This window comes from Oncorhynchus keta, chromosome 13 (assembly GCF_023373465.1).
Source record: "Oncorhynchus keta strain PuntledgeMale-10-30-2019 chromosome 13, Oket_V2, whole genome shotgun sequence".
NCBI lineage: Eukaryota > Metazoa > Chordata > Actinopteri > Salmoniformes > Salmonidae > Oncorhynchus > Oncorhynchus keta.
Window position 1 is genome coordinate 16,022,486 of NC_068433.1, and position 26,876 is coordinate 16,049,361.

The 26,876-nt window shown below is 41.5% G+C and overlaps 2 protein-coding genes across 3 annotated transcripts; one reads left to right on the forward strand and one right to left on the reverse strand.

Annotated features, from left to right (window-relative positions):
- Positions 1–338: 338 nt before the first annotated feature.
- Positions 339–16,574, reverse strand: LOC118391938 (coronin-1B-like). Of its 2 annotated transcripts, none has more exons than XM_035783454.2 (11): positions 15,826–16,574; positions 14,614–14,819; positions 13,927–14,049; positions 13,460–13,589; positions 8,478–8,659; positions 5,861–5,980; positions 3,899–4,003; positions 3,633–3,778; positions 3,332–3,389; positions 2,803–3,141; positions 339–2,225 (listed from the first exon to the last, which is right to left on the reverse strand). In XM_035783454.2, the coding sequence occupies exons 2-11, from the start codon at positions 14,815–14,817 to the stop codon at positions 2,103–2,105; spliced, it is 1,530 nt and encodes a 509-aa protein (XP_035639347.1). In that variant the 5' UTR covers positions 14,818–14,819; positions 15,826–16,574; the 3' UTR covers positions 339–2,102. The 2 variants fall into 2 exon arrangements, with proteins under 2 accessions (XP_035639347.1, XP_035639346.1); XM_035783453.2 differs by having other exon boundaries at positions 16,186–16,572.
- Positions 16,575–18,856: 2,282 nt separating this feature from the next.
- Positions 18,857–26,693, forward strand: LOC118391939 (zinc finger HIT domain-containing protein 1-like). Its single transcript, XM_035783455.2, has 5 exons — positions 18,857–19,001; positions 20,141–20,317; positions 20,492–20,571; positions 24,750–24,919; positions 25,391–26,693. The coding sequence occupies exons 1-5, from the start codon at positions 18,977–18,979 to the stop codon at positions 25,410–25,412; spliced, it is 474 nt and encodes a 157-aa protein (XP_035639348.1). The 5' UTR covers positions 18,857–18,976; the 3' UTR covers positions 25,413–26,693.
- Positions 26,694–26,876: the final 183 nt, after the last annotated feature.

The window sequence follows — 26,876 nt, forward strand, 5'->3', positions numbered from 1 at the left end:
TTGTTCTTTTTCTCTCTTATTCTTGTCCGTATTTTTTGAAACTGCATTGTTGGTTGGGGGCTCGTAAGTAAGAATTTCACCAAGGTCTACTACACCTGTTGTATTCGGTGCATGTGACTAAAAAAAATTGATTTGATAACACAAGATGATAATCACTAGGATACACGTTTGCTATGAAACTAAATAATTGTACTACTGGTAGAACATATTCCCCGTTTGTTAACTTTCCTATTTTTTTGTGTGTATGTCAGTACACTGGCTTACTAATACATTTTAATGACAGCTATGACTTCCTGACACATGACCAGTGAGGGTAATTAAGTGCCTGTTGCACAATGCAAAAGAGAAAGGAGTGTTTATTGGAAGTTTTGCACAGTGGAGTGTTATTTTCATCCTCTATTTGTTCACAACCACACATATAAAATGTGTATTATGACAGAGCATACAGAAATATTAATCAAGTAAATAAAACAAACACATGACTCCTGTAGTCATTGTAGACAATACAGCCGTAAACAGATCTGGGACCAGGCTATATGTGAACAGTACCCAAGGCTGCAAAAGGGGTGAGGTATAAACTGTGAACTATTATTTTTCAGTTCCGTCCAACAGTCGAGCATCGTATGCCCTTTCTTTCCCATCTTCAAATAGAAACACAGCAGCTGCTGCTACATTAGTCTAGTAGGTTCTACTGGCTTGGATTACATCATTCACAGTAAAAAAAAAAGTAAAGTTCAAACTAATTTCATTGTAACGTTTTAAAGTTCTGTGCCTCGTGACACTCATACAACTGCTATGGTTTTAATGGTATATTACGTTAGTTCTGCTTGGAACACATTCTCTGAGGTAACACTTAACTTGAACTCTGTTATAAGCCGTCATTGGAATTTTATAAACCTTTGTGACAAATGATACTGCATGTTGCTTCATTCACCTAAGACAACTTAGTTGGAGAGCACAAATTAAGTATTACCTTCTAAGGTTGAAAAAAAAAAAAAAATTACAAAAACCATCCAAAAAGAGAAACACACATAATAGGAATGTTTTTAAGCTACCTCCAAATCACGTCCTTCACATCATTTGTAAGAAAAAGAGCTTCATATCAAAATAAACATTATTTGGAAATGGACCGATCTGTTTTTCTTTATATGTCAATATATGCGCTGTACAGCACAATTCAATACAACTAATCCATCGCAATGAACCAGTGCAGTTTTGTAAACAGCATAGCGCTATTAGCATATACAATTATATTTATAATACCAATGGTCTGATTTTAGAGAGTAATAGCTTCCTATGATGGTAATGTATAAAGCCATACATGTACAAATGTATAAGTACTAATTTGATATGACATGATTAGCAGCTGTAACTACCTGATGAAACAATCCCTAAAGGATTCACAATGCGAGTGCTTCAATGAACACAGCAACTGTAAATGATCTGGCAATGATCTACTTGGTAACATTTATTGAGGGTGTACGTACACACATACAATGTATACTGATGTGCCATTTTGCAAAATGTACCAAATGAACATAAACCTTTGTGCCAGATGCCATAAGGATTCGTGAGTAGGCTATGATTGATTCCGCATGTCTTTGTAGTGATACACCTTCAAATACTGTCGCCATCGATGCTCCTTCAAAAAATCCGGTGACATGTCTTACTGCAGTATGGATGTTTTATACAGATGATCTCCATCCTATATCATCTGCCATCTAACTGAAGCAGCATCTAAAGAGATGTAGGGTGCATCTCAATTGTGTTTCCTTGTTCCCTCTTCCTTCTCAAAACCCATTGGAAGAGAAGTCTCGAGGGGAGGAACCTCTGACCTTGTCCTCCAATGCGTTTTGAGAAGGCGAGGGGAGAGGATGCGAGGGAACAAGGAAACAATTTAGATTCACCCACAAAACACCTTCACTATAACAGTTCACCTTATTCTCAGCCCCTCTGCGATATACACAGTTAGTCACGGAGCTACACTTCACTACATCCTCCCACTCAGCTTAAGGTACTGCTGTTGATTCTAGTAAGGCTATGGTCTATGGAGTTTTAGTAAGAATGCCCTTTGGGTGTAGTGGTGATGCCTAATCGGCCAATCAGACATCCCCGTCCTCGATGCGGACCAGCTGCCTCTCCAAAAGCTCGATCCTCTGGCCCTGGGCCAAGACCACCGAACGAAGGGCCTTCACCTCCGCTAGCACCTCACTCAGCACCTCCTCCTGGAGCGGGGGAGAGGGATGGGGGATAGATGGGACGAGAGGGAGGTGAAGAGGGGGAATGCAGTCACATGCATGATGATATCCTAAATTGTCACTTTTCTGGCACTTCTACCTCCATACTCATACTTACTTCTCTAAGGGAGACACCCTAAACTTGAGCAATAAGAAACTCTCGTTACAAAATGTTTAGCTAAATCCCAAATCAATTAGTCACATACAAATGGTTAGCAGATGTTGCGAGTGTAGCGAAATGCGTGTGCCTCTAGTTCCGACAGTGCAGCAATATCTAACAATTCCACAATAACTACCTAATACACAAAAATCTAAGTAAAGGAATGGAATAAGAATATGTACATATAAATATACGGATGAGCAATGACAGAGCGGCATAGGCAAGATGCAATAAAATACAGTATATACATATGGGATGAGTAATGCAAGATATATAAATATTATTAAAGTGGCATTATTAAAGTGACAAGTGATCCGTTTATTAAAGTGGCTACAGTGTGTCCTGGTGAATACACCCCTGCTATGCTTACTGCCATACCCACGTATAACCAAACTCCATTCTCACCTCTCTTCTCGCCCTATCGGATGCTCCTTCTCCTTCTGCTCGAGTGACCCTCTGCTGCACCACCCCCACCCCCTCGCTCTCCATTTCCTTGGCGGTGGTGGTTGCCGTGGGAGAGGCGGCCTGCCGGGGGACTGGGGAAGAATCCGTCCCGGAGCCCTGCAACAGCAGCTTGGGCTTGTTCCTGAGCTTGTCTCTGTGCTTGGAGGGGGTGCCAGCATAGCCCCCGCTCAGAGAGACTAGCAGGGGTGCCGCGTCCTGCCCAGCGATCCAATCCTCGGCCAGGAGAGAGGGCTCCACACCGGCAGTGTCCGGGTACAGGTCCCCCTGGAACAGGTCTGACTGAGGCGGCAAGAGAGGAGAGAGAGGTTTGAGGAAACTCTGTTCCAATATCCACATTAACATGCCACTTAGTAGAATGTTATGTTTTGGGCATGGATTCTAAGTGGGACGCTAGTATGGCTATTGGAATATGGCTTTAGTCCAAAAATGTGTGAATTCAAATGGCTTTGTTTCTAACTGCATGGCTTACCTTCCGTGGTACAGTCATAGAAATGGGCTCTACTTTCCTCTCATGCAATTTGTAGAACCTGCAATATGAGAAAGAGAGGAGACTGAGATTAAATGAAAGAAAGTGAGAGAGTGAATGAATGAGACAATGAAAGCATGAATGAATGAAAGAAAAACAAGATAGAAATGAATTACAGTTGGAGGGAATGAAAGGGGGAATGTAGGAGGGAGAGAGGAGTGGTAAAAGAGAAAACAAAGGAAGCAAATACACAGAGGAAGAATTCAACTAACAACCATGAAGTCATGCTGAAAAACCTGTTCACCTGGCGATCTCACACTTGTTGACGTCCACGCCCCTCTTGCTGAGGAAGCCTGCTCCTCGCTGGGGCTCTTTGCTGCTGTACAGGCTGAGAAAATGGACGTAAGGCGACTCGTCCGTCACCTCAAAGTACCGGATGGTGCAGTCCCCCTGAGAGTGATCAACAGACAAAAGGGACTGAACCAAACATCCAGAGGGGGATCTTCTAATGTGATCCTATGCCACCAGCAGAATTTGTTGAAAGTGTTGTAGGAAATGGGTGTACTGTACCTTTCCACACAGGTAGACCATGTTAGTGTCAGGGTCGTAGTAGGGAAGGAGAACACCGTTACTGGTGTCCATCTCCTGCACTGCCATTGGCTCAGACATATCATTCTGCAACACAAATACCAAATACTGTTCATTGACTACAGCATTTGAATCCTATTGTTCCCTCAAAGCTCGTCACCAAACTCAGAGCCCTGACGGGAAGACCACAGGCTGTGAGGATTGGCAACACCTCCTCCACACTGACTTAACACAGGCGCCCCCCAGGGGTGTGTCCTCACTCGCTGTTTACCCACGACCGTGTGCCTTTGCACGACACCAACATCCATCATCAAGTTTGCTGACAACACCACGGTTGTAGGCCTGATACCAACAACGAGTCAACCTATCAGGAGGTAAATTAACTAGCATTGTGGTGCCAGGACATTAACCTCAACGTCAACAAAACAAAGAAGTTGATTGTTGACTTCAGGAAGCAAGCCCCCAACATCAACGCGACTGCAGTAGAAACAGTCAGCATTTTTAAGTTCCTCGGCGTACACATCAACGATGATTTGACATGGACCAACACCGCCCCGGGTTCTCTCCAAATACTACCGCTGCACCATCGAGAGCGTCTTGACCGGTTGCATCACGGCCTGGTACAGGAATTGCTCTGTCCACGACCGCAAGGCCCTCCAACAGGTGGTGAAGAGGATCTAATACATCACTGGGGCCGTGTTCCCACCCATCCAGGACATCTACTTGAAACGGTGCCTGAGGAAGTCCTGCATCATCAAGGACCCCACATCCCCCAGCCATGTGCTGTTCACTCCCTTACAGTCAAGCAAACTGTATCGGAGCATGATGTCTGAGTGCAATCACTTACACACACACACACTGCTACCAGACTCTAATTGATAATACTGTTAAATGTAAAAAATGTCCCCTGCACTGCCCCTTCCCTGACACATGTGTAAATATTGGAACGTAAATTGTTCCTTCCTGTATTATACTTATGCTAAAATGTTTCTTTTATTCTACTGAGACATTTACTTTGTATTCTTATATTTATTTATTATGGTTTCATTGCCGAGATTGTTGGGCTGTGTATACCATCTGTACTTATCCCTTACGACTAACAAAACTTGAAACTATGAGCTTGGATTTGAATGTACTTAATCTCATGCTGATAATGTACGTCACTGCTGTGCCTGGCTGAACATATAGCAGCTGAACCTGTTGATCTAGCTACCTTTCCAAGGCACTATGAAGATTCCATTGTTTACAGTTAGTTTTCACTTAGCTCCCACTACTTGGTCAGTGTGTAGTGAACACCTAGGTGCTGCGTCAAGGGAAAATAAACAGGGCTGACCTGAACTGTACTGTCATGACACCGCAGCACAACACTCTCCTCTACCATACACTCCCATACGACTCAACAAGGTCATGTACACTGTGTACAAAACATTGAACACATTTCCATGACAGACTGACCAGATGAAAGCTATGATCCCTATCGATGTCTCTTCAAAATCAGTGCAGAAGGGGAGGAGACGGTTAAATAAGGATTTCTAAGCCTTGAGACAATTGAGACATAGATTGTCTATGTGTGTCCTTCAGAGGGTGAACGGGCAAGACAAAATATTTAAGTGTCCTTGAACGGAGTATGGTAGTAGGTGCTTGGTGAACCGGTTTTTGTCAAGAGCTGCAACACTGCTGGGTTTTTCAAACTCAACAGTTCCCTGTGTGTATCAAGAACGGTCCACCACACAAAGGACATCCAGCCAACTTGACACAACTGTGGGAAGCAGTGGAGTCAACACGGGCCAGCATCCCTGTGGAACGCTTCTGACACCTTGTAAAGTCCATGCTCCAATTTAGGCTCTTCTGAGACCAAAGGGGGGTACAACTCAATATTAGGAAAGTGTTCCTAATGTTTGCTATACTCAGTGTATATGAAATGTGTCCATCCAGCTGCCGTACCGTATCCCACAAGGCCAGCTGCCTTTCACTCATGCGGCTGAAGCCCGTGGTCAGGATCTTCCCGTCCGAGAGGAACACTGCCCTCATGGGCCTGGTGCCGTCGTGGACCTTCTCTTTCACCTGAGGCACACAGCAACAAGTGGTAGGTAGAGTCAATGTCAAATGCCACATGTACAGAAGGTAGAGTTCATACAATCTAAACAATATACACTACTTGGGGGATTTGGCTGAATCCAATTTTCTTTGATAAGGAGATTTTCTTAAGCAGTGGAGAGTTTGTGTGTTACAGTCCACATTGTGTTGGTTACTTTCACCTTTAAGGATAATAAAGTTGTATTGCTTGTTATTGGTACTTAAAGACCATAGGAAAAGGCATAGGAAAAGGCAAAGCGAGAGGGACAGCTGGGTGAAAAATCTGTCTTCTCCAGACAGATTTATTTAATTTATTTCACTCACCAAGCAAGGACTTTTGGTATGGAAGTCAATGAGTTTCAAATTTGGTCAACGACCAAAAAAATGTAATGGCTTATTTGCTACGTGAGGTTTATTTGATCTAATTGAAGTTTCATAATACTTAGGTTGTTACGAGCATACTGATATAAGAAGGACTCGTGACACCCCGGCAACTTTAAGATTTTATTTTTTATAAGATTTTAAGATTTATAAGATTTAGATTTATAAGATTTTTTATATTTTTTATAGCAGAATTGTCTTTAGATGGCTATGCATTTTCATGACATGTGGCTAGGAGCAACGCATCTCTCCATTGAATACAGGCGGTTGACATTAACGCCACAAATTCTAATATTCAAAAAAGTATTAAAATAAACTAAATGCAGCCATCAATCCAAAGAGAGGAATAGGCAGGAGCTTGACAGCACACCGTTCTGCTCTGTGGACAACAAATCACGTTTTTAAGATGGAGATGTACAGTTGAAGTCAGAAGTTTACATACACTTAGGTTGGAGTCATTAAAACTTGTTTTTCAACCACTCCACACATTTCTTGTTAACAAACTATAGTTTTGGCAAGTCAGTTAGGACATCTACTTTGTGCATGACACAAGTAATATTTCCAACAATTGTTTAAAGACAGATTATTTCACTGTATCACAATTCCAGTGGGTCAGAAGTTTACATACACGAAGTTGACTGTGCCTTTAAAAAGCTTGGAAAATTCCAGAAAATTATGTCATGGCTTTAGAAGCTTCTGATAGGCTAATTGACATCATTTGAATCAATTGGAGGTGTACCTGTGGATGTATTTCAAGGCCTACCTTCAAACTCAGTGCCTCTTTGCTTGACATCATGGGAAAATCTAAAGAAATCAGTCAAAACCTCAGAAAAAAAGTGTAGAACTCCACAAGTATGGTTCATCCTTGGGAGCAATTTCTAAACGCCTGAAGATACTATGTGCATCTGTACAAACAATAGTACGCAAGTATAAACACCATGGGACCACGCAGCCGTCATACTGCTCAGGAAGGAGACTTTGGTGCAAATCAATCCCAGAACAGCAAAGGACCTTGTGAAAATACTTTTGTACCAGTTTCCTCCAGTATCTATATCCACAGTAAAACGAGTCCTATATCGACATAACTTGAAAGGCCGCTCAGCAAGGAAGAAGCAACTGCTCCAAAACCGACATAAAAAAAAGGGCCAGACTACAGTTTGCAACTGCACATGGGGACAAAGATTGTACTTCGTGGAGAAATGTCCTCTGATCTAATGAAACAAAAATAGAACTGTTTGGCCATAATGACCATTGTTATGTTTGGAGGAAAAAGGGGGAGGCTTGCAAGCCGAAGAACACCATCCCAACCATGAAGCATGGGAGCGGCAGCATCATGTTGTGGGGGTGCTTTGCTGCAGGAGGGACTGGTGGACTTCACAAAATAGATGGCATCATGAGGATGGAAAATTATGTGGATATATTGAAGCAACATCTCAAGACACCAGTTAAAGATCTTTAAAGTTAAAGATTGTCCATTTGGAAGACCCATTTGCAACCAATAACCCCAAGCATACTTCCAAAGTTGTAGCAAAATGGCTTAAGGACATCAAAGTCAAGGTATTGGAGTGGCCATCACAAAGCCCTGACCTCGACCCTATAGAACATTTGTGTGCAGAACTGAAAAAGTGTGTGCGAGCAAGGAGGCCTACAAACCTGACTCAGTTACACCAGCTCTGTCAGGAGGAATGGGCCAAAATTCACCCAACTTATTGTGGGAAGCTTGTGGAAGTCTACCTGAAATGTTTGACCCAAGTTAAACAATTTAAAAGGCAATGCTACCAAATACTAATTGAGTGTATGTAAACGTCTGACCCACTTGAATGTGATGAAATAAATAATTGCTGAAATAATTCCCTCTACTATTATTCTGACATTTCACATTCTTAAAATAAAGTGGAGTTCCTAACGGACCTAAGACAGGGAATTTTTACTAGGATTAAATGTCAGGAATTGTGAAAAACTGAGTTTAAAGGTATTTGGCTAAGGTGTATGTAAACTTCCGACTTCAACTGTAGATATCTCGTCATTATATCCAAATCTCTTCAGACTTCTTTCCATTCATTTGCATGGGTGTGTCACACGATATAGGACAGACAGGACTCACCTTGAGGACGGTGCCCCGTCGCGGGTCGATGACACGCAACGCCTTGTCCTTGCACACGGTGCAGATGGCACTGCCCTCCCGGTTCCAGCTCACGCTGTAGATCAGGTCGGGGTGGGCATCGGCTATCTGGTAGACCAGCTCCCCCGTGCCCACGTCCCACACACACACCAGGTTATCACAGCCTGAGAGAGAGGAGAGAGCCACACATACAGAGAGACAAAGACACAGAGAGAGCGATACAGAGAAAGAGAGACACAGCAAGACAGACAGCGACAAGAAAGGAGAGAAGAGATGCAACATTCAAAACAGGTGTTTACACAGCATCTAGGAAAGCACAGACAAAACAGTGTTCACAGAAGAGTTATAACAAGCACACTACCAATCTCAGTTCACCAAGACGTCAACCACAAAAGTGCAGAAGTAAAATTGTGTGTAGGAGTTCTGTAGTTGTAGACAACTAAAACCTAAACGCAAATGTCATATGGATACAATCAAATGTATTTGAAAAGCATGCAAATAGTCATAATACAGACATAACATCCTAAATAATGCAGACAAACCAAATTGCTTTCAACATTTGAAACCTTAAGCTACATATAAAAAATATTTTAAAAAAAATAGTCGCACACTATATAAACACCCAGTAATTTATTGGGTCACCTGAAAAAGAATGTGTCTGTATATATGGGTCTACTGAGATATATATATATACACACACACACACACACACACACACACACACACACACACACACACAGCTCAAAAAAATAAAGGGACCACTTAAACAACACAATGTAACTCCAAGTCAATCACACTTCTGTGAAATCAAATTGTCCACTTAGGAAGCAACACTGATTGACAATTTCACATGCTGTTGTGCAAATGGAATAGACAACAGGTGGAAATAGGCAATTAGCAAGACACCCCCAATAAAGGAGTGGTTCTACAGGTGGTGACCACAGACCACTTCTCAGTTCCTATGCTTCCTGGCTGATGTTTTGGTCACTTTTGAATGCTGGCGGTGCTTTCACTCTAGTGGTAGCATGAGACGGAGTCTACAACCCACACAAGTGGCTCAGGTAGTGCAGCTCATCCAGGATGGCACATCAATGCAAGCTGTGGCAAAAAGGTTTGCTGTGTCTGTCAGCGTAGTGTCCAGAGCATGGAGGCACTACCAGGAGACAGGCCAGTACACCAGGAGACGTGGAGGAGGCCGTAGGAGGGCAACAACCCAGCAGCAGGACAGCTACCTCTGCCTTTGTGCAAGGAGGAGCACTGCCAGAGCCCTGCAAAATGACCTCCAGCAGGCCACAAGTGTGCATGTGTCTGCTCAAACGGTCAGAAACAGACTCCATGAGGGTGGTATGAGGGCCCAACGTCCACAGGTGGGGGTTGTGCTTACAGCCCAACACCGTACAGTACGTTTGGCATTTGCCAGAGAACACAAAGATTGGAAAATTCGCCGCTGGCGCCCTGTGCTCTACACAGATGAAAGCAGGTTCACACTGAGCTAATGTGACAGACGTGACAGTCTGGAGACGCCGTGGAGAACGTTCTGCTGCCTGCAACATCCTCCAGCATGACCGGTTTGGCGGTTGGTCAGTCATGGTGTGGGGTGGCATTTATTTGGGGGGCCGCACAGCCCTCCATGTGCTCGCCAGAGGTAGCCTGACTGCCATTAGGTACCGAGATGAGATCCTCAGACCTCTTGTGAGACCATATGCTGGTGCGGTTGGCCCTGGGTTCCTCCTAATGCAAGACAATGCTAGACCTCATGTGGCTGGAGTGTGTCAGCAGTTCCTGCAAGAGGAAGGCATTGATGCTATGGACTGGCCCACCCGTTCCCCAGACCTGAATCCAATTGAGCACATCTGGGACATCAAGTCTCGCTCCATCCAGCAACGCCACGTTGCACCACAGACTGTCCAGGAGTTGGCGGATGCTTTAGTCCAGGTCTGGGAGGGGATCCCTCAGGAGACCATCCGACACCTCATCAGGAGCATGCCCAGGCGTTGTCGGGAGGTCATACAGGCACGTGGAGGCCACACACACTACTGAGCCTCATTTTGACTTGTTTTAAGGACATTACATCAAAGTTGGATCAGCCTGTAGTGTGGTTTTCCACTTTAATTTGGAGTGTGAATCCAAATCCAGACCTCCATGGGTTGATAAATTTGATTTCCATTGATAATTTGTGTGATTTTGTTGTCAGCACATTCAACTATGTAAAGAAGAAAAGTATTTAATAAGAATATTTCATTCATTCAGATCTAGGATGTGTTATTTTAGTGTTCCCTTTATTTTTTTGAGCAGTGTATATATACACACACACACACACACACACAGAGCACCATAATTAATTGGACAGTGACCATTTTTGTTATTGTTTTGGTTCCGTACTCTAGAACTGAGATTGAAAAGATACAATGACAATGAGGGTGAAGTGCAGACTGTCAGCTTTAATTTGAGGGTATTTTCATACATATCGGATGAACCGTTTGGATATTATAGAAGCTTTTGTACATAGTCCCCCCCCCCCCCATTTTGGCCATCAAAAAACATTGGACAGTTTAAGAATAAAGTAATCATTGTTAATATTTGGTCGCATATCCTTTGCATACAATGACTGCTTGAAGTCTGCGATGCATCGACATCACCAGTATCTTCTGTAATGGCTGCCTGTAATGCAGCAATCTTCAGTTCCTGCTTGTTTCGGGGACTGATTGCCTTCAGTCTCCTCTTCAGCATGTAAAATGCATGTTCAATTGGATTCAGATCCGGTGATTGACTCTGCCAGTCAAGGTTTTTCCACTTATTGGCCATCAAAAAAACCCTTCGTTGCTCTAGAAGTATGTTCAGGGTCATTGTCTTGTTGCATGATGAAGTGCCGTCCAATGAGTTAGGAGGCATTTGGTTTTATCTGAGCAGGACAAATATTTCTGTAGACTTCAGAATTCATTGTTCTTCTGTCTGCCGTCACATCATTGATGAAGACAAGTGAGCCTGTTCCACTGGCAGCCATACAGGCCCAAGCCATAACACCCCCTCCACCATGTTTCACAGAAGAGGCGGTATGCTTTGGATCATGGGCATGTCTTTTTTTTTCTCCACACTTTCCATCACTCTGGTACATTATAATCTTTGTCTCATCTGTCCACAATGCTTTTTTTCCCAGAACTATTGGGGCTCTTTTAGGTGCTTTGTAGCTAACTGTAATCTGGCCTTTCTGTGCTTCAGGCTTATCAGTGGTTTGCATCTTGTAGTGTACCCTCTGTAGTCCTGCTGGTGTAGTCTTCTACGTATGGTAGACTTTGACACATCTACACCTGCATTCAGGAGAGTGTTTTTGATCTGTTGGCCTGTTGTCTGGGGGGGGGGGTTTCTCCAGTCATCCACTACAGTGGTCTTCCTCAGTCTACTGGGTCTTTTGACATAATTGAGTTCACCGGGTTTTTCTTCTTCTTCTTGTTAATGATGAACTAAACTGTTAACTTGGACATGTCCAGGGTTTTTGCAATGTTCCCGATTGATTGATTTTCATTTCTGAGCCTTATGACAGCCAGTTTCATTTGCATCGACACTGCTGTCTTCCTCATGTTGTCACACCCCAACAACAACCTCCAAAGGCAATAGCAAAGTCTAGAATCAATACTATTCCTCAACAGCTCTCCTGCATTCACCAACGACACAAATGAATACACCTGCCTAATGACATACATTTGTGAAGCAAATACAACACACACTTGTACCTTAAAATGGGGGGACCATGTACAAAAGGTGCTGTCATTTCTAAACGGTTAATCCGATACGTATGAAAATCCCCTCAAATTAAAGCTGACAGACTGCACTTCACCCTCATTGTCATTGTATCCTTTCAAACTCAAAGTGCTAGAGTACAGAACCAAAAGAATGGTCACTGTCCAATGAATTACGGTACTCACTGTAAATGATTGCGACTATTATTTTTATAGCTTATAGTTTATCTGCCATTAGTCAGCACCTCTACTTAAAATAATTCTCTGGGTGTGCACCAGCTCGTGTTTTTTATTCTAACATTTGAAACCTTCCTACGACCTCTTGAAACCTCTTTAGTTTCATGTTAACCACAGTCTCCTTTAAAACTTGCAAACTACATCAAATGTATTTATAAAACCCTTTTTACATCAGCAGATGTCACAAAGTGCTTATACAGAAACTCTGCCGAAAACCCCAAACAGCAAGCTATGCAGAAGCACGGTGGCTAGGAAAAACTCCCTAAAAAGGCAGGAACCTTGGAAGAAACCTAGAGAAGAACCAGGCTCTGAGGGGTGGCTAGTCTTCTTTTGGCTGTGCCGGGTAGAGATTATAAGAGTACATGACCAATAAGGCCAGATCTTTCTTCAAGATGTTCAAACGTTCATAGTTGACCAGCAGGGTCAAATAATAGTCACATGCTGTTAATTGCAAGGGAAGGAAACTCAATTCCAAGCTTGTATAATGCATTTGAAATGGAACTGTCTTTCAAATGAACTGTCTTTCATGTAACACCTCTCCAGTACGTTTAGAGCTGTCCTTAGACTCTCACCATTTACATTGACTGCTACATGTTAGCTTTCTCTGGCAATCACACAGGGTCCAACACATGGGTGGCTAACTAGCTAGCTACATGCTACCCTGACGAGTGACCAAACTGTGTCCTAACACTATCATTATGTCTACATTTCCAGGTGTGAGCGTGACTACATGCAACACTTCCCTCTTAAAATACTCAGTTCTTCTTTCTCAGAAATGTCCTAACATAAGAGGTCTCACATTATCATGGACCTGGGGATCCAATTGTGCCCCTACCATGTCTACCTTTCCTTTTACCAATCACATTCATTGATACAAGAGGCATCGCTAGTGAGTTGGATAGTCTGCCATGCATTGTCCTCTCAGACGGCCATGGCATTATGATCACAGTATCCGACGTGAGACAATGAGGTGCAGATAGGTGAGGTTACCTGCAGTTAGGAGGATGTTGAAGGCTGTCGGGTGCCAGGCCAGGATCCCCACTCGTTTGCTGTGGCCCTCCAGTGTCACTACAGGCTCGGTCATTGGCCCTGTCAGCCCTCCATCAGGGACCTCCCAAACCTGTCATAGACAATACAACCAATGACAATACTTTGTTACAGGAGTAGAGCATACAACTGAACCTTTGTTTAAACTATATAGGCCTAACCAATGACTGCATCTGCAACATTCTCAACACAAATATTCCCTCTGGATAGTAGAACATTATCACAAGGCCAACATAATGCCACCATATAATAGTGCATCTGCTATGTCCCCTCAATGAACCCATAACTATCATCCAGCAGTCCACCTAAATCTAAGCCATGATCTAGACAAGGGTTGAAAGTGTCATCACAGACTACTGTGAACTGCTTACGCTGCTTTTTTAGAAGGCAGCTACGTTCCCATCACTCACCTTTACGGTGCAGTCCTCCGAGGCACTGGCGATGATGTTGTCGTCATGAGGACACCACTGGACGTCCAGCACCGGGGCTGCGTGTCCACACACCGTGGGAGTGGCCTGGTCAATCCTGCCACTCTGTGGGAGAGAAGCAGGTGTCATGTGGGCCAGGTGACAATTCATCATCAGATAAGTCACAACCTCCAAGGTCGATCTCAATACTACTTACTCACCAACCGAAAAGCACTGTTTTAACATGAAAATCAGTGGGTCAGAAAGACTCAGAGTTGCTAACATATTGCTACAACCAATCATGTAATGTCAGCCCAGTAAGAGCAATTCCATGGCAACGGAATTATGCTTTACTTTAAAATGTATGTCAAACAAAAGCCAAGATCTCAAAGTTTAACAAACCATAGAACTCCTTGCACAATGACTACTTTGAACAATTTACATGGTCAATAAAAAATAAATAAAAACATTTACTGGAAAAACTGTGCAGATGCCTTTTTGGTAACATAATTACGGTAAAATCGCCCTCAGTTTTATTCTAAACTTTGTAGGTGCACAGTTCTTCCTCTGAATGTGTTTTTGTAAAATGTTCTGAATTCTTTGGTTTGTTAAATTTTGAAATCAATGGTTTTTGTTTGGTATATATTTTAAAGTGAAAAATCAGAGTCTCAGCATAAACAAAGTACAAACCTTGTTGAGTGGCAGAACGAGGAAGGCCCCTCCTCCGCCTGATTCAATGATGACTGCTGTGAATTTGGGGTTCACAGCGCAGAGGGGCCCATCCCATGTGACACGGGACACTCGGACATCATCGATGCAGTGCTCAGCCTTCCATGCCTGGGCGAAAACGTGCCTAAACTTGCTCTGTCTGACCACGCCTCTTCGGAACGACATGACTGAAGAGGGAGATATTTCTTGTTAACAATAATACACCCTAAGCAACAACATGACAAATCGATGTGGAGGTTTTTATCCTCAACTTTTAATGATGTAGCTAGCCTATGCAGCCACACCCCAGGTGAGAAATGTACCATGGTTCCAATATATCTACCACATCAAATACATATTGAGACACTCACATGCAAGTAGCGATTAGAATTCTGGTGGCGCTAGTTTTGCTTCTTGCAAGTCAGTACTAATAGACTCGTGGTAACTGGTAGGCCTATGAGTTCCAAAACTTTTTGAGCCATGTTCTTTTAAGAACATCCTCAAGGAGGCTACAATGTCAAGAGTCAAGCCTATGAAACAAATAGTATAGTCCTGTCTCTGTGAAACCCTTATCAGCTCAATATGAGCTGATTGGGGTACACAATAACCAATAAAAAAAAATGTATATTCAGTTAATCAGTAACATTTAATGAGGCTGGGGATAAGAATGTAAGTAAACAATGTGCAACAGCCAAATTCTCCAATAATGTGAGTAGGTCAGTTCTAAGAACATTGGGGGTGGCAGTTAGAGAGACGACTTCAGAGGGGAGGGGGTGCTACTCAATGCTTTAAAGTTGACGATCCAGTATCCATCTAAACAAGGGTGTTAACATGTGTTACATCTAACGTAACAATGTAGCCTATAACAACGTGATAGTGAGAAATGTTGGCTTGGCTTGCATCCAGATCATTTGAATGTAAGACTGTCACTGGGAGTGGTAGGTGTAGTTAGCAAATACTGTAGATGCACATCGCACATTATTAGCATCAACATTAATGGAAAAGGTGGGTCAGAAAATATAAAGATAAAAGGACACAAAATACAACTAAGTTAATGCATCAACAAATAGCCTAAAAGTAGCCTGCCCTACTTGGAGAAGCATTTTGACCATGTGAGGTTTGAGGAGATTAGTCGAAGTAAATACAACAGCAAGGAGTTTTAGTTAAACAAAACGGACATTTCAGTTACTCTACCTCGATTTCAGGCAACTTCAATTGGAAAAGATAAAGGCCGAAGACTAGAACGTGACAAGAGGAAGCCAATAGAATAATCCGCCACCAGCAGTAACTTAATCCTTTGCTATGTCTGAGAGACGGCTACACAGCCGACCTACCACGATGGCAGGAAATAATTGTTGTAGATGGATAAACACAAGCGATGATTAGCGCTCAAAAAAAAATAAAGACGCGCGGCGCACAATCCTGTTGCAAAATGATTTTCCACCTAGTTGGTTAAAAAATGCGTACCTGTGGTGCAATACTTAAAATGAACAAACATGTAAAACGCGTCAAAATATTGGTAAATTAAAATGTAGACAACAAGGGAATGGTTACCAGGAATTATGGGCGTGCGACGGGAGAGATGCTGACACTTCACACTCCGTGTTGGAATGATTACTGTTTGGAACAGACTTCCAGACTTCCGCCCCTGGCAGGATATAGTGGATGTGGCGTTGTTGTATCCATCGCATTTCTCAACAGTATTCTATTGGATTGGTTTGCTGCACTAAAAACAAAGGCCTACGGTACTACCTGATATGCTAAACAAGTGTTTAGCATGTGTGTAAGTGACGTATTCTGTCAACATTGGCATTACATGATGGCAGCAAAAAAAACTGTTTGACCATATCAGAAGCATATATCAGGCCATACATGCACTCATGTGACTGAAATAACAATAACGAGGCTATATACATGTGGTACAGGTGTTGTGCAGAAAATCTCCCCCCTGCCAGAGTTCCCCCCTTCGCGTGAACGCGCACGCACTCAATTCTTCATTGCTGCGATTCCCATACAGTTTGGGGTCACTGATCACGTTAGGCTGCGTTTAATAAAAAATAAAAAATAAATTTTTACCTCGGGGGAGGCACGAGTAATGTCTGCAGTTTTCAGTTTGGCTGTTTGTTTCAATAAATACAAATCTTTGCCAAAATTCGTCATCGCTCCCATGTCTTATTCGACTTAGTAGTTGTTCTTAAGTGTTTATTGCTTGCCTACATTTTACTCCCTCCTCTATGTTTAATATAAAGCACATTAATTATTAATTTCGGTTGCCTACGTAAAGGTTGTTCTATTGAAAGTATTTGACTCTGATGTGTGCCACAGAATGTATTTGACTCTAGCCACAAAATTATGGAATTTAGAAGGGGGGATTTCGGGAAGGCAAGAACATGGCCTTGCCGAAATCCCGCCCTTCTAATTTCCTTAATTTTGTGGCTAGAGTCAAATACTTTCTATAGAACAAACCGAAATTAATAATTAATGTACAGTTGAATTCAGAAGTTTACATTTTCTTTCTGAGGTCTTGGCTGACTTCTTTTGATATTCCTATGATGTCAAGCAAAGTGGCACTGAGTTTGAAGGTTGGCCTTGAAATACATCCACAGCTACACCCCCAATTGACTCACATGGTGTCAATTAGTCTATCAAAAGCTTCTAAAGCTATGACATCATTTTCTGGAATTTTACAAGCTGTTTAAAGGCACAGTCAATTTAGTGGCTGGAATTGTGATAGAGTGAATTATAAATTAAATAATCTGTCTGTAAACAATTGTTGGAAAAATTAATTGTCATGCACAAAGTAGATGATTTGACAAAACTATAGTTTGTTAACAATACATTTGTGGAGTGGTTGAAAAACAAGTTTTAATGACTCCAACCTAAGTGTATGTAAACGTATGACTTCAACTGTATGGCAAAAGCAGTCAGTATCATTTAACCACATCAAAAGCTGGCCATATACAGTGCATTTGGAAAGTTTTTAGACCCCTTGATTTTTTCCACGTTACAGCCTTATTCTGAAATGCATTCAGTTGTGTGTTTTTTTCATTCATCAAACTACACACACTACCCCACAATGACAAAGCAAAAATGGCTTTCAACATTTTTGCTAAAATAAAAAACAGAAATATCACGTTTACATAAGTATTCAAACTCTTTACTCAGAACTTTGTTGAAGTACCTTTGGCAGCGATTACAGCCTCAAGTCCTCTTGGGTATTTGAGGAGTTTCTCCCATTCTTCTCTGCAGATCCTCTCAAGCTGTATGTTTTGATGTATGTTTTGTCCTATATTTTTTATATTTAATTCCAGCCCCCATCCCCGCAGGAGGCATTTTGCCTTTTGGTAGGCCGTCATTGTAAATAAGAATTTGCTCTTAACTGACTTGCCTAGTTTAATAAAGGTTAGATAAAAACTTCTTTAAAAAAAAAATCATCAATGGAAACAGGATGCAACTGAGCTCAATTTCGAGTCTCATAGCAAAGGGTCTGAATACTTATGTAAATAAATTACGTTTTTTTTTATATATTTCTACATTTGCTAACATTTCTAAGAACCTGTTTTCGCTTTGTCATTATGAGGTATTGTGTGTATATTGATGTGGGGAAAAAACGATTTTATCAATTATAGAATAAGGCTGGCTGTAACATAACAAAATGTGGAAAAGTCAAGGGGTCTGAATACTTTCCGAATGCACTGTATGGGTTATGTGTATGCACTCAGATATACCTGTCCCATGTTGCTTCAGGTATCACTGACCCACATCCAGGTTTTTGAATAGTAAAGAATGTTTTCACTGCATATACCACTATACCAGAGTTTATTTCCATGAAACCAATACTCCCTAGACGTTTAGAGGTTCAAATTAATGAAAATATTCATATTTTGTTTATTTTTTACATTCCATAATTCTTTCATTGTTTTGGGGGTTTCATGTAAGGGTATGTAAGGCCTATATACTTAATTGTTTTCTAGAAGACTCCAGAGCTCTCAAAGTATGTCATCCATTTGATTTGATTTTTATTTCGTGATTAGTACAAATGTGAATGATTTGCTATCATTGAGAAATAAAGTTTAAACATTTTAATAGCGCTAAATTATTATATACCGGTGTATATATTTGTGAGATTTATTTGGGTCAATAAATTATTATAATCCATATGATCATATTTGATCTATTTCGTACCACTAAAAATATCATTTTAATTCCATGCTCATAGATACCACAAGAAGGCGACCATGTCACACGAAGAGAAACGCGCAAGAAAATAATCTGGGACAAATTGTTCGCTGCAGGCCTACGTAGATTATCCGAACACGTTTCCTGCTAAAGTAGAAAGGATAAAATGGTTTTTGAAAAGAAGTCTTCGGGTGAGTTTAACTCTCTTTTCTTAGTGAAATGGTTGCTTCTGATTATAATAACTATATCGAGTACATAACTTGAGTTCACAAATCAATAATACAATAACAATTTAATTAACAAACAACCGTACATTTGTCACTTGAGCTTGCTAACTGGCTAACCTGGTGGTGTTGTGTCCAGATCGTACAAATGCGCAATCATCACAAAAAATAGCGGTTGTGAGTATACTATACCGGAAAAACTATACATACTATGTATGACATACTATACCGAAACATATAACTAGATCATCTCATATTAACCTAGAAAGCAGGCGAAAGGGGTATTCAATTGCAATGAGAGGAAGTACATGACAACAGAAAGTAATTTTCAGTACTTTTCCAACAGCAAGGTTAGCTAATAAATCATCGTCTAGTCCGACCATTACTAGCTCTTCGAGTCAGGCTTTAGCTGTTCCAGCTGTGTGATAGTCGTTGATATGTAGCTAGTGTAAACCTAGCCAGCAGATCTGACCCACTTGCTTACAGCTGCACTAGGGTCGGACAGACGTGTAGCTTAAGCAGGGGTGAAAGTGGTTTTAATTTATTCGCTATACAGTACCTCCTAAACCAAAAACGTGAGCCGAATCATACATTCTATATGTAATTCTATGTTATTAATTCAATAGGATCTCTGTGGGACTAGTTGTAAAGATTTGAGATTTAACTTTAGAAATGTATGACGTTTTATTGTGGCAAACAGAACCAGTCATGATGTTTTCATCTGATTGTCAAACAATTACTTCAAATGGGTCTTTTACTAGGCTACCTGCGCACTTTAATCCACTCAAAAAATATCCAGCCTCCAAACCACTTTGAATGGAATGAGAGATTGGCTGCAGTGGCTACTGTTAGCTAGCATGAGAACGAAACACGGCAGTTTACTTAACTAGCAGTCATACAATTCTCTGTATAACAGTTGGGATAATGGAACAGTTTGGAGTACAATGCATTTCTCATCCATGGACTGAGGAACGCTTTCCGAGCCATATCTCGCACTGGCTCCGCTGCATCTTAATCTCCACAGGAAACCTGTCCAGCCCTACTGCAGCTTTAAGAAAACATCTTTCTCTCTCCCTCACTACCCCTACTCCCTCTATCTTTCCCAGCCCGTGTAGCGGAGGCAGGACAGAGGCGTGTGTTGGACGATGCAACACGCCAGCGGAGGTTAAATCGGCAGCTGGATGCTCTAGAGAAGGACAACTTCCAGGATGACCCTCTCTCCTCCCTGCCTCCCTCTGGTCCTACTGCCCGCCTGCCCGCCTTTAGCGAAGGAGAGGAACCCGGTGTGTGAGGAAACGCCTTTTAGATCTGCCCAGTGCTATTGTTTGGTGGAGAGCTCTATATTAATTTCTTCATGTGTACTTCTGCCTCCCTTCTCTTTCATCTCTTTATCCTTTCTCTTTCACTCCCTCTTCTCCTGCCTCTCTTCCGCCTTCCCTCTTTCTTTCTGTCTCTAGGTAAGAAGAAGAGGAAAACTAGAGGTGATCACTTCAAACAGAGATTTCGCAAAAACTTCCAGACTCTACTAGAAGAAGAGGTATGTGATAGACTGAGAACACCTCTAACCCCACAAGTAGTCCGCCATATGGAGAAGTGGGTGTCATTTGAAACACACCAGCATCATGTGCAGAGGGGAGCATCCTGACAGAACGTTCAGGTAGAAATACATTATGATGGTTGGTGTCAATTCAGGAAGTACACTGAAATTCCAATGCTTTTCAGTAAGGGAAATGTTGAAATGGAATTTTGTTTACTTTCTGAATTGAAACGGAATTGACGCTAACCCTCGTATGTATGGTCCACTGTAGCTCAGTTGGTAGAACATGATGCTTGTAACTGGTTCAAGTCCCGGGATCACCCAAGCGATAAAAATGTATGCACGCGTGTCTCTAAAGTGCTTTGGATAAAAGTGTCTGCTAAATGCCATGTAGCACATTTCTCTCACGTAGAATAAGGAATGACGTCAGCTCTATAGAGGTCGACCGATTATGATTTTTCAACGCTGATACCAATACCGATTATTGGAGGACCAAAGAAAGCCGATGCCGATTTTTAATTTTCTAATTTTTTAAAAATTATTATATTTATTTGTAATAATGACAATTACAACAATACTGAATGAACACTTTTATTTTAACTTAATATAATACATCAATCAAATCAATTTAGCCTCAAATAAATAAAACATGTTCAATTAGGTTTAAATAATGCAAAAACAAAGTGTTGGAGAAGAAAGTAAAAGTGCAATATGTGCCATGTAAAAAAGCTAAAGTTCTAGTTCCTTGCTCAGAACATGAGAACATATGAAAGCTGGTGGTTCCTTTTAACATGAGTCTTCAATATTCCCAGATAAGTAGTTTATGTTGAGGTTATTATAGGAATTATAGGACTATTTCTCTCTCTACCATTTGTATTTCATATACTTTTGACTATTGGATGTTCTTATAGGAACTTTAGTATTGCCAGTGTAACAGTATAGCCTCCGTCCCTCTCCTCGCCCCTACCTGGGCGCGAACCAGGAACACATTGACAACAGCCACCCTCAAAGCATCGTTGCCCATCGCTCCACAAAATCCGCGGACCTTGCAGAGCAAGGGGAACAACTACTCCAAGTCTCAGAACGGGTGACGTTTGAAACGCTATTAGCACGCACCCCGCTAACTAGCTAGCCATTTCATGTCGGTTACACCAGCCTAATCTTGGGAATTGATAGGCTTGAAGTCATAAACAGCGCAATGCTTGAAGCAGTCAGACTGCTCTATTAAATATCAAATCATAGACTTAATAACATTATAACACACAGAAATACGAGCCTTGGGTCATTAATATGGTCAGATCCGGAAAACGATCATTTTGAAATTAAAACGTTTATTCTTTCAGTGAAATACGGAACTGTTCCGTATTTTATCTAACGGGTGGCATCCCTAAGTCTAAATATTCCTGTTACATTGCACAACCTTCAATGTTATGTCATAATTACGTAAAATTCTAGCAAATTATTTCGCAACCAGCCAGGCGGCCCAAACTGTTACATATACCCTGACTCTGCGTGCAATGAACGGAAGAGAAGTGACAATTTCCCTAGTATAATATTGCCTGCTAACATGAATTTATTTTAACTAAATATGCAGGTTTAAAAATATACTTGTGTATTGATTTTAAGAAAGACGTTAATGGCTTGGTACACATTGGTGCAACGACAGTGCTTTTTTCACAAATGCACTTGTTAAATCACCTGTTTGGCGAAGTAGGCTATGATTCAATGATAAATTAACAGGCACCGCATCGATTACATGCAACGCAGGACATGCAAGATAACTACACATGGTTGAAATTACTAGGTTAACTAGTGATTATGTTAAGATTGATTGTTTTTTACAAGATACGTTTAATGTTCGCTAGCACCTTACAGTGGCTCCTTGCTGCACTCGCATAACAGGTAGTCAGCCTGCTACGCAGTCTCCTCGTGGGGTGCAATGTAATCGGCCATGATCTGTGTCCAAAAATGCTGATTACCGAATGTTATGAAAAACTTGAAATCGGCCCTAATTAATCGGCCATTCCGATTAATCGGTTGACCTCTGCTATAGAGACTTCTGAACGTGACCCTGGGTGCGTACTAGAGGTTGACTGATTAATCGGAATGGCCGATTAATTAGGGCCATTTTCAAGTTTTCATAACAATCGGAAATCGGTATTTTTTGGGCGCCGATTTTATTTATTTTTTATTTAAAAGATACTTTTTTTACACCTTTATTTAATCTTTATTTAACTGGGCAAGTCAGTTAAGAACACATTCTTATTTTCAATGACGGCCTAGGAACGGTGGGTTAACTGCCTCGTTCAGGGGCAGAACGACAGATTTTCACCGTGTCAGCTCGGGGGATCCAATCTTGCAACCTTACAGTTAACTAGTCCAACGCAATAACGACCTGCCTCTCTCTCGTTGCACTCCACAAGGAGACTGCCTGTTACGCAAATGCAGTAAGCCAAGGTAAGTTGCTAGCTGGCATTAAACGTATCTTATAAAAAACAATCAATCATAATCACTATTTAAATACACATGGTTGATATTACTAGATATTATCTAGCGTGTCCTGTGTTGCATATAATCTGACTGAGCAAACAAGTATCTAAGTATCTGACTTGAGCGGTGGTAGGCAGAAGCAGGCGCGTAAACATTAATTCAAACAGCACTTTCATGCGTTTTACCAGCAGCTCTTCGTTGTGCGTCAAGCATTGCGCTGTTTATGACTTCAAACCTATCAATTCCGAGATGAGGCTGGTGTGACCGAAGTGAAATGGCTGGCTAGTTAGCGCGCGCTAATAGCGTTTCAAACTTCACTTGCTCTGAGCCTTGGAGTAGTTGTTCCCCTTGCTCTGCATGGGTAACGCTGCTTCGATGTGGTGGCTATTGTCATTGTGTTGCTGGTTTGAGCCCAGGGAGGAGCGAGGAGAGGGACGGAAACTATACTGTCACACTGGCAGTACTGAAGTGCCTATTAGAACATCCAATAGTCAAAGGTTAATGAAATGCAAATGGTATAGAGGGAAATAGTCCTATAATAACTACAACCTAAAACTTCTTACCTGGGAATATTGAAGACTCATGTTAAAAGGAACCACCAGCTTTCATATGTTCTCATGTTCTGAGCAAGGAACTGAAACGTTAGCTTTCTTACATAGCACATATTGCACTTTTACTTTCTTCTCCGACACTTTGTTTTTGCATTATTTAAACCAAATTGAACATGTTTCATTATCTACTTGAGGCTAAATTGATTTTATTGATGTATTATGTTAAGTTAAAATAGTGTTTAATTGAGTATTGTTGTAATTGTCATCATTACAAATACATTTTTTAAATCGGACGATTAATCGGCATCAACTTTTTTGGTCCTCCAATAATTGGTATCAGTGTTGAAAAATCATAATCGGTCGACCTCTAGTGCGTACCAATAATATCTCCTTTCTCCTGAAGTGTGAATTTATTCACTAAAGTCAAAAAATTAAACTTAAGCCTGGTCTGATCCAGAACGCCCCAAAGTAAACCCATTCACTACTACCCACAAATCTAAAAGCATTGGATTGGTGGAGGAATTGGCTCTTATACTAATAATACTAATAATTTCCTTTGAAATCATTAATTGAGATCTTCCCATAGACTGGTTGGTTGTTTAGCAACAAAACCAATACATGCAAAATAGACAGGGTTGGCATAGATTGTTGACAATATGTAAGCTATATTTTGTCTCCAATGTTTATTGAAAACATACATTTGCACAACTAGCTCTTGTATCCTCTCAAATACATCCTTACAGTTGTTGGTTTGTTAGCTAGCTAACACATTTTAGCCATATTAGCATTGATATGAAATCAGTCAGAACACCTCAAGAACAAGATAAAACGAGCTGAAACGATCCGTGCTTCTACACCTGCATTGCTTGCTGTTTGGGCTTTTAGGCTGGGTTTCTGTACAGAACTTTGAGATATCAGCTGATGTACAAAGGGCTATATAAATAAATTTGATTTGATGATCCTATTTACGATTCCCCACATGGCAGTTTCTTGTCATTTTTGCTAGCAATCTGGCCATCCAGAATCACAACAATACGCTGACTTCTGCCCCAAGGAAGCGCTTTGTTCGCTACCCCATCTATAGCCCCCGTTTTTGCTGAGAGGCTAACCCCGTCCTTGCTGTGTTGTGATTGGCAGAATGTGTCTGAGAGGGAGGAGCCTAACTACCTGTCAGCTGCAGCCCCTCCCTCCTCGCTCCCCCCTCGTCTGTTCTGCTCCGTCTGTGGATTTCCTTCCTCCTACACCTGTTGCTCCTGTGGGGGGCGCTATTGTTCCACACGCTGTCTTATCACGCACAGAGAGACCAGGTAACTCACACTACACTACACTAGAGCTGGGACCAGAAACTGAAAATGATCGTTCATTACGACAAGTAGCCTATACAAAAGAAATGTGAAGTTTGAAATGAAATGCGTTCGCTAATATGGGTGATTGTTAATGGGACAATTGATGGCTACAACCATCAAACCAATAGTAGTAGTTTGAAGGATAATACAATAAAAACTGTGGTGCACATTGCTATTAACTTATTGTTCGATTGATTGTTATCGCATCAATTAGTCAATTTATCGTGATAAGAATTTTTGTCCATATCGCCCAGCTCTAACACTCCCACACACCATACATACAGAGGCTACGTAACATGAATGCAACACACACACACACACACACACTGAACACACATTACACCCCCCCACACATACACAATACCATACACACACAGGGTTGTATATTAACCCTACTACCCTTAGCCTCACCTCTCTCCATTTCTCTCTCAGGTGTCTGAAGATGACTCTGTAGCAGCTGATCTGACTATACCTGGTCATGCTCACAAAATGTGGATGGTAAATTCTTCTACCTGTAGCTGTATAGAATGTTACAACACAGGAACGGCGCTACGGATAATGACCGTGTACCAGAGATGCTATGGAGAGAACACTACCAGAGAAGTAATGGGGAACGCTACTAGAAAGTTACAAACATGCACACAGTGGTTCAGCACTCTGCGGTGTGAAGTCAGTGTTGTGGAGTAGGGTAGTGGTGCGTGGGTAAAATCACTGGGGAAGCAAGAAAAAAAGCCATATTACAACCTATGTGTTATAATTGCATTGTTTGCTCTATAACTTTTTAATTCATATTACTTCACAAATAGGTTTATCACTCTGTCATACAGTATACACTTTTTTATTTTTTTGTTGTCCTAGATTACCTGGCTAAAACGCTTGCTCACTAGGTTAACTTCCATTCATGGGAAATGTTATCTAGTTAACATTAGCCTTCTACATCTAGCTACATATTGAATTTCCATCCTCTCAGGCCAGGGGCACAACAATGTATGAATTTCTGTTTGGAACAGAATCGCCGTTATAATCATTGGCCGGTACGGAGAATTAAGTAGAACCACAAGTCCAAATCCATATCTCCATCTATGGCTAATTTAAGAAAGGGACAACTTTAGCTAGCTAGCCACCGGAGGACAACAACACAACGAGATGCAACAATTCGATTTGTTTCTGTCAATGACTAATGCTTTCATTGTGTTTTGATAGGAGTGATTCCAAAATCCAAGCTGGCTTCCCTTGACCCTTTTTTTTTTTTTTTTTTTTTTGGCAGACCAGGACCATTCACAGTTGAGCTTGTTCAATTTAGCTCAATGTTGACTGGCTAATTGTTTATACTTTTTTTTATCAAGAGACCAGATGCTCATTGGCTTCCCTTGCATTCCGTTCAATGCTACGGGCTGCAGCAATGGACCAGACAGCATCAGATAGATGGCCTACACGTGTAGAGACAGAGGGGCGCTGTTTCGCTTGCCCGGAAGCTTTCTCCAGTGAGATGCATTCCGCCTCATGCAAATTGAAAATTATGAAAAACGGACATAAAAGATAAAAAGGTTTTATTTTTTTATTTTTTACTTGGTCAATTTATGGGGGAGCTTGGCATCTTTGAATACACGCCACTGGCCTGAAGGGGGCAGAGACAGGGCAGGAGTAAGGGAGGGGTTTGTCGTATGGGGGAGGTCTGACTATCTTTGTCTGTCTGACTTGCTGTAATGATTTAATTAAACATGTCTGATTATGACTCAGTGTGTGTATTGTAAATCTTTGTGCTATAGAGTAATCTCCCGTGTATGTGTGCACGTTGAGCCTGTTTGTGACTGGTGTGTGTGTACCCTGGTTCAGGTTTGTATACAGATGTTTGTTTATAAGCTCTGTCCTGTTAGGGAGAATGTTCTTAGAGAGAACAACAGGTTGTGCGCTTATC

What these genes read in the sequence shown, in the direction of transcription:
- LOC118391938 (XM_035783454.2), bottom strand. Translation starts at nt 14,817, where the DNA reads ATGTCGTTCCGAAGAGGCGTGGTCAGACAGAGCAAGTTTAGGCACGTT. An exon ending in TCGTTCTGCCACTCAACAAG is followed by an intron (nt 14,050 to 14,613) that starts GTTTGTACTTTG and finishes TCTCTCCCACAG; the next exon opens with AGTGGCAGGATTGACCAGGC. An exon ending in CAACATCCTCCTAACTGCAG is followed by an intron (nt 8,660 to 13,459) that starts GTAACCTCACCT and finishes CCTCTCTCTCAG; the next exon opens with GCTGTGATAACCTGGTGTGT.
- LOC118391939 (XM_035783455.2), top strand. Translation starts at nt 18,977, where the DNA reads ATGGTTTTTGAAAAGAAGTCTTCGG. An exon ending in TTTTGAAAAGAAGTCTTCGG is followed by an intron (nt 19,002 to 20,140) that starts GTGAGTTTAACT and finishes TATCTTTCCCAG; the next exon opens with CCCGTGTAGCGGAGGCAGGA. An exon ending in ATCACGCACAGAGAGACCAG is followed by an intron (nt 24,920 to 25,390) that starts GTAACTCACACT and finishes TTTCTCTCTCAG; the next exon opens with GTGTCTGAAGATGACTCTGT.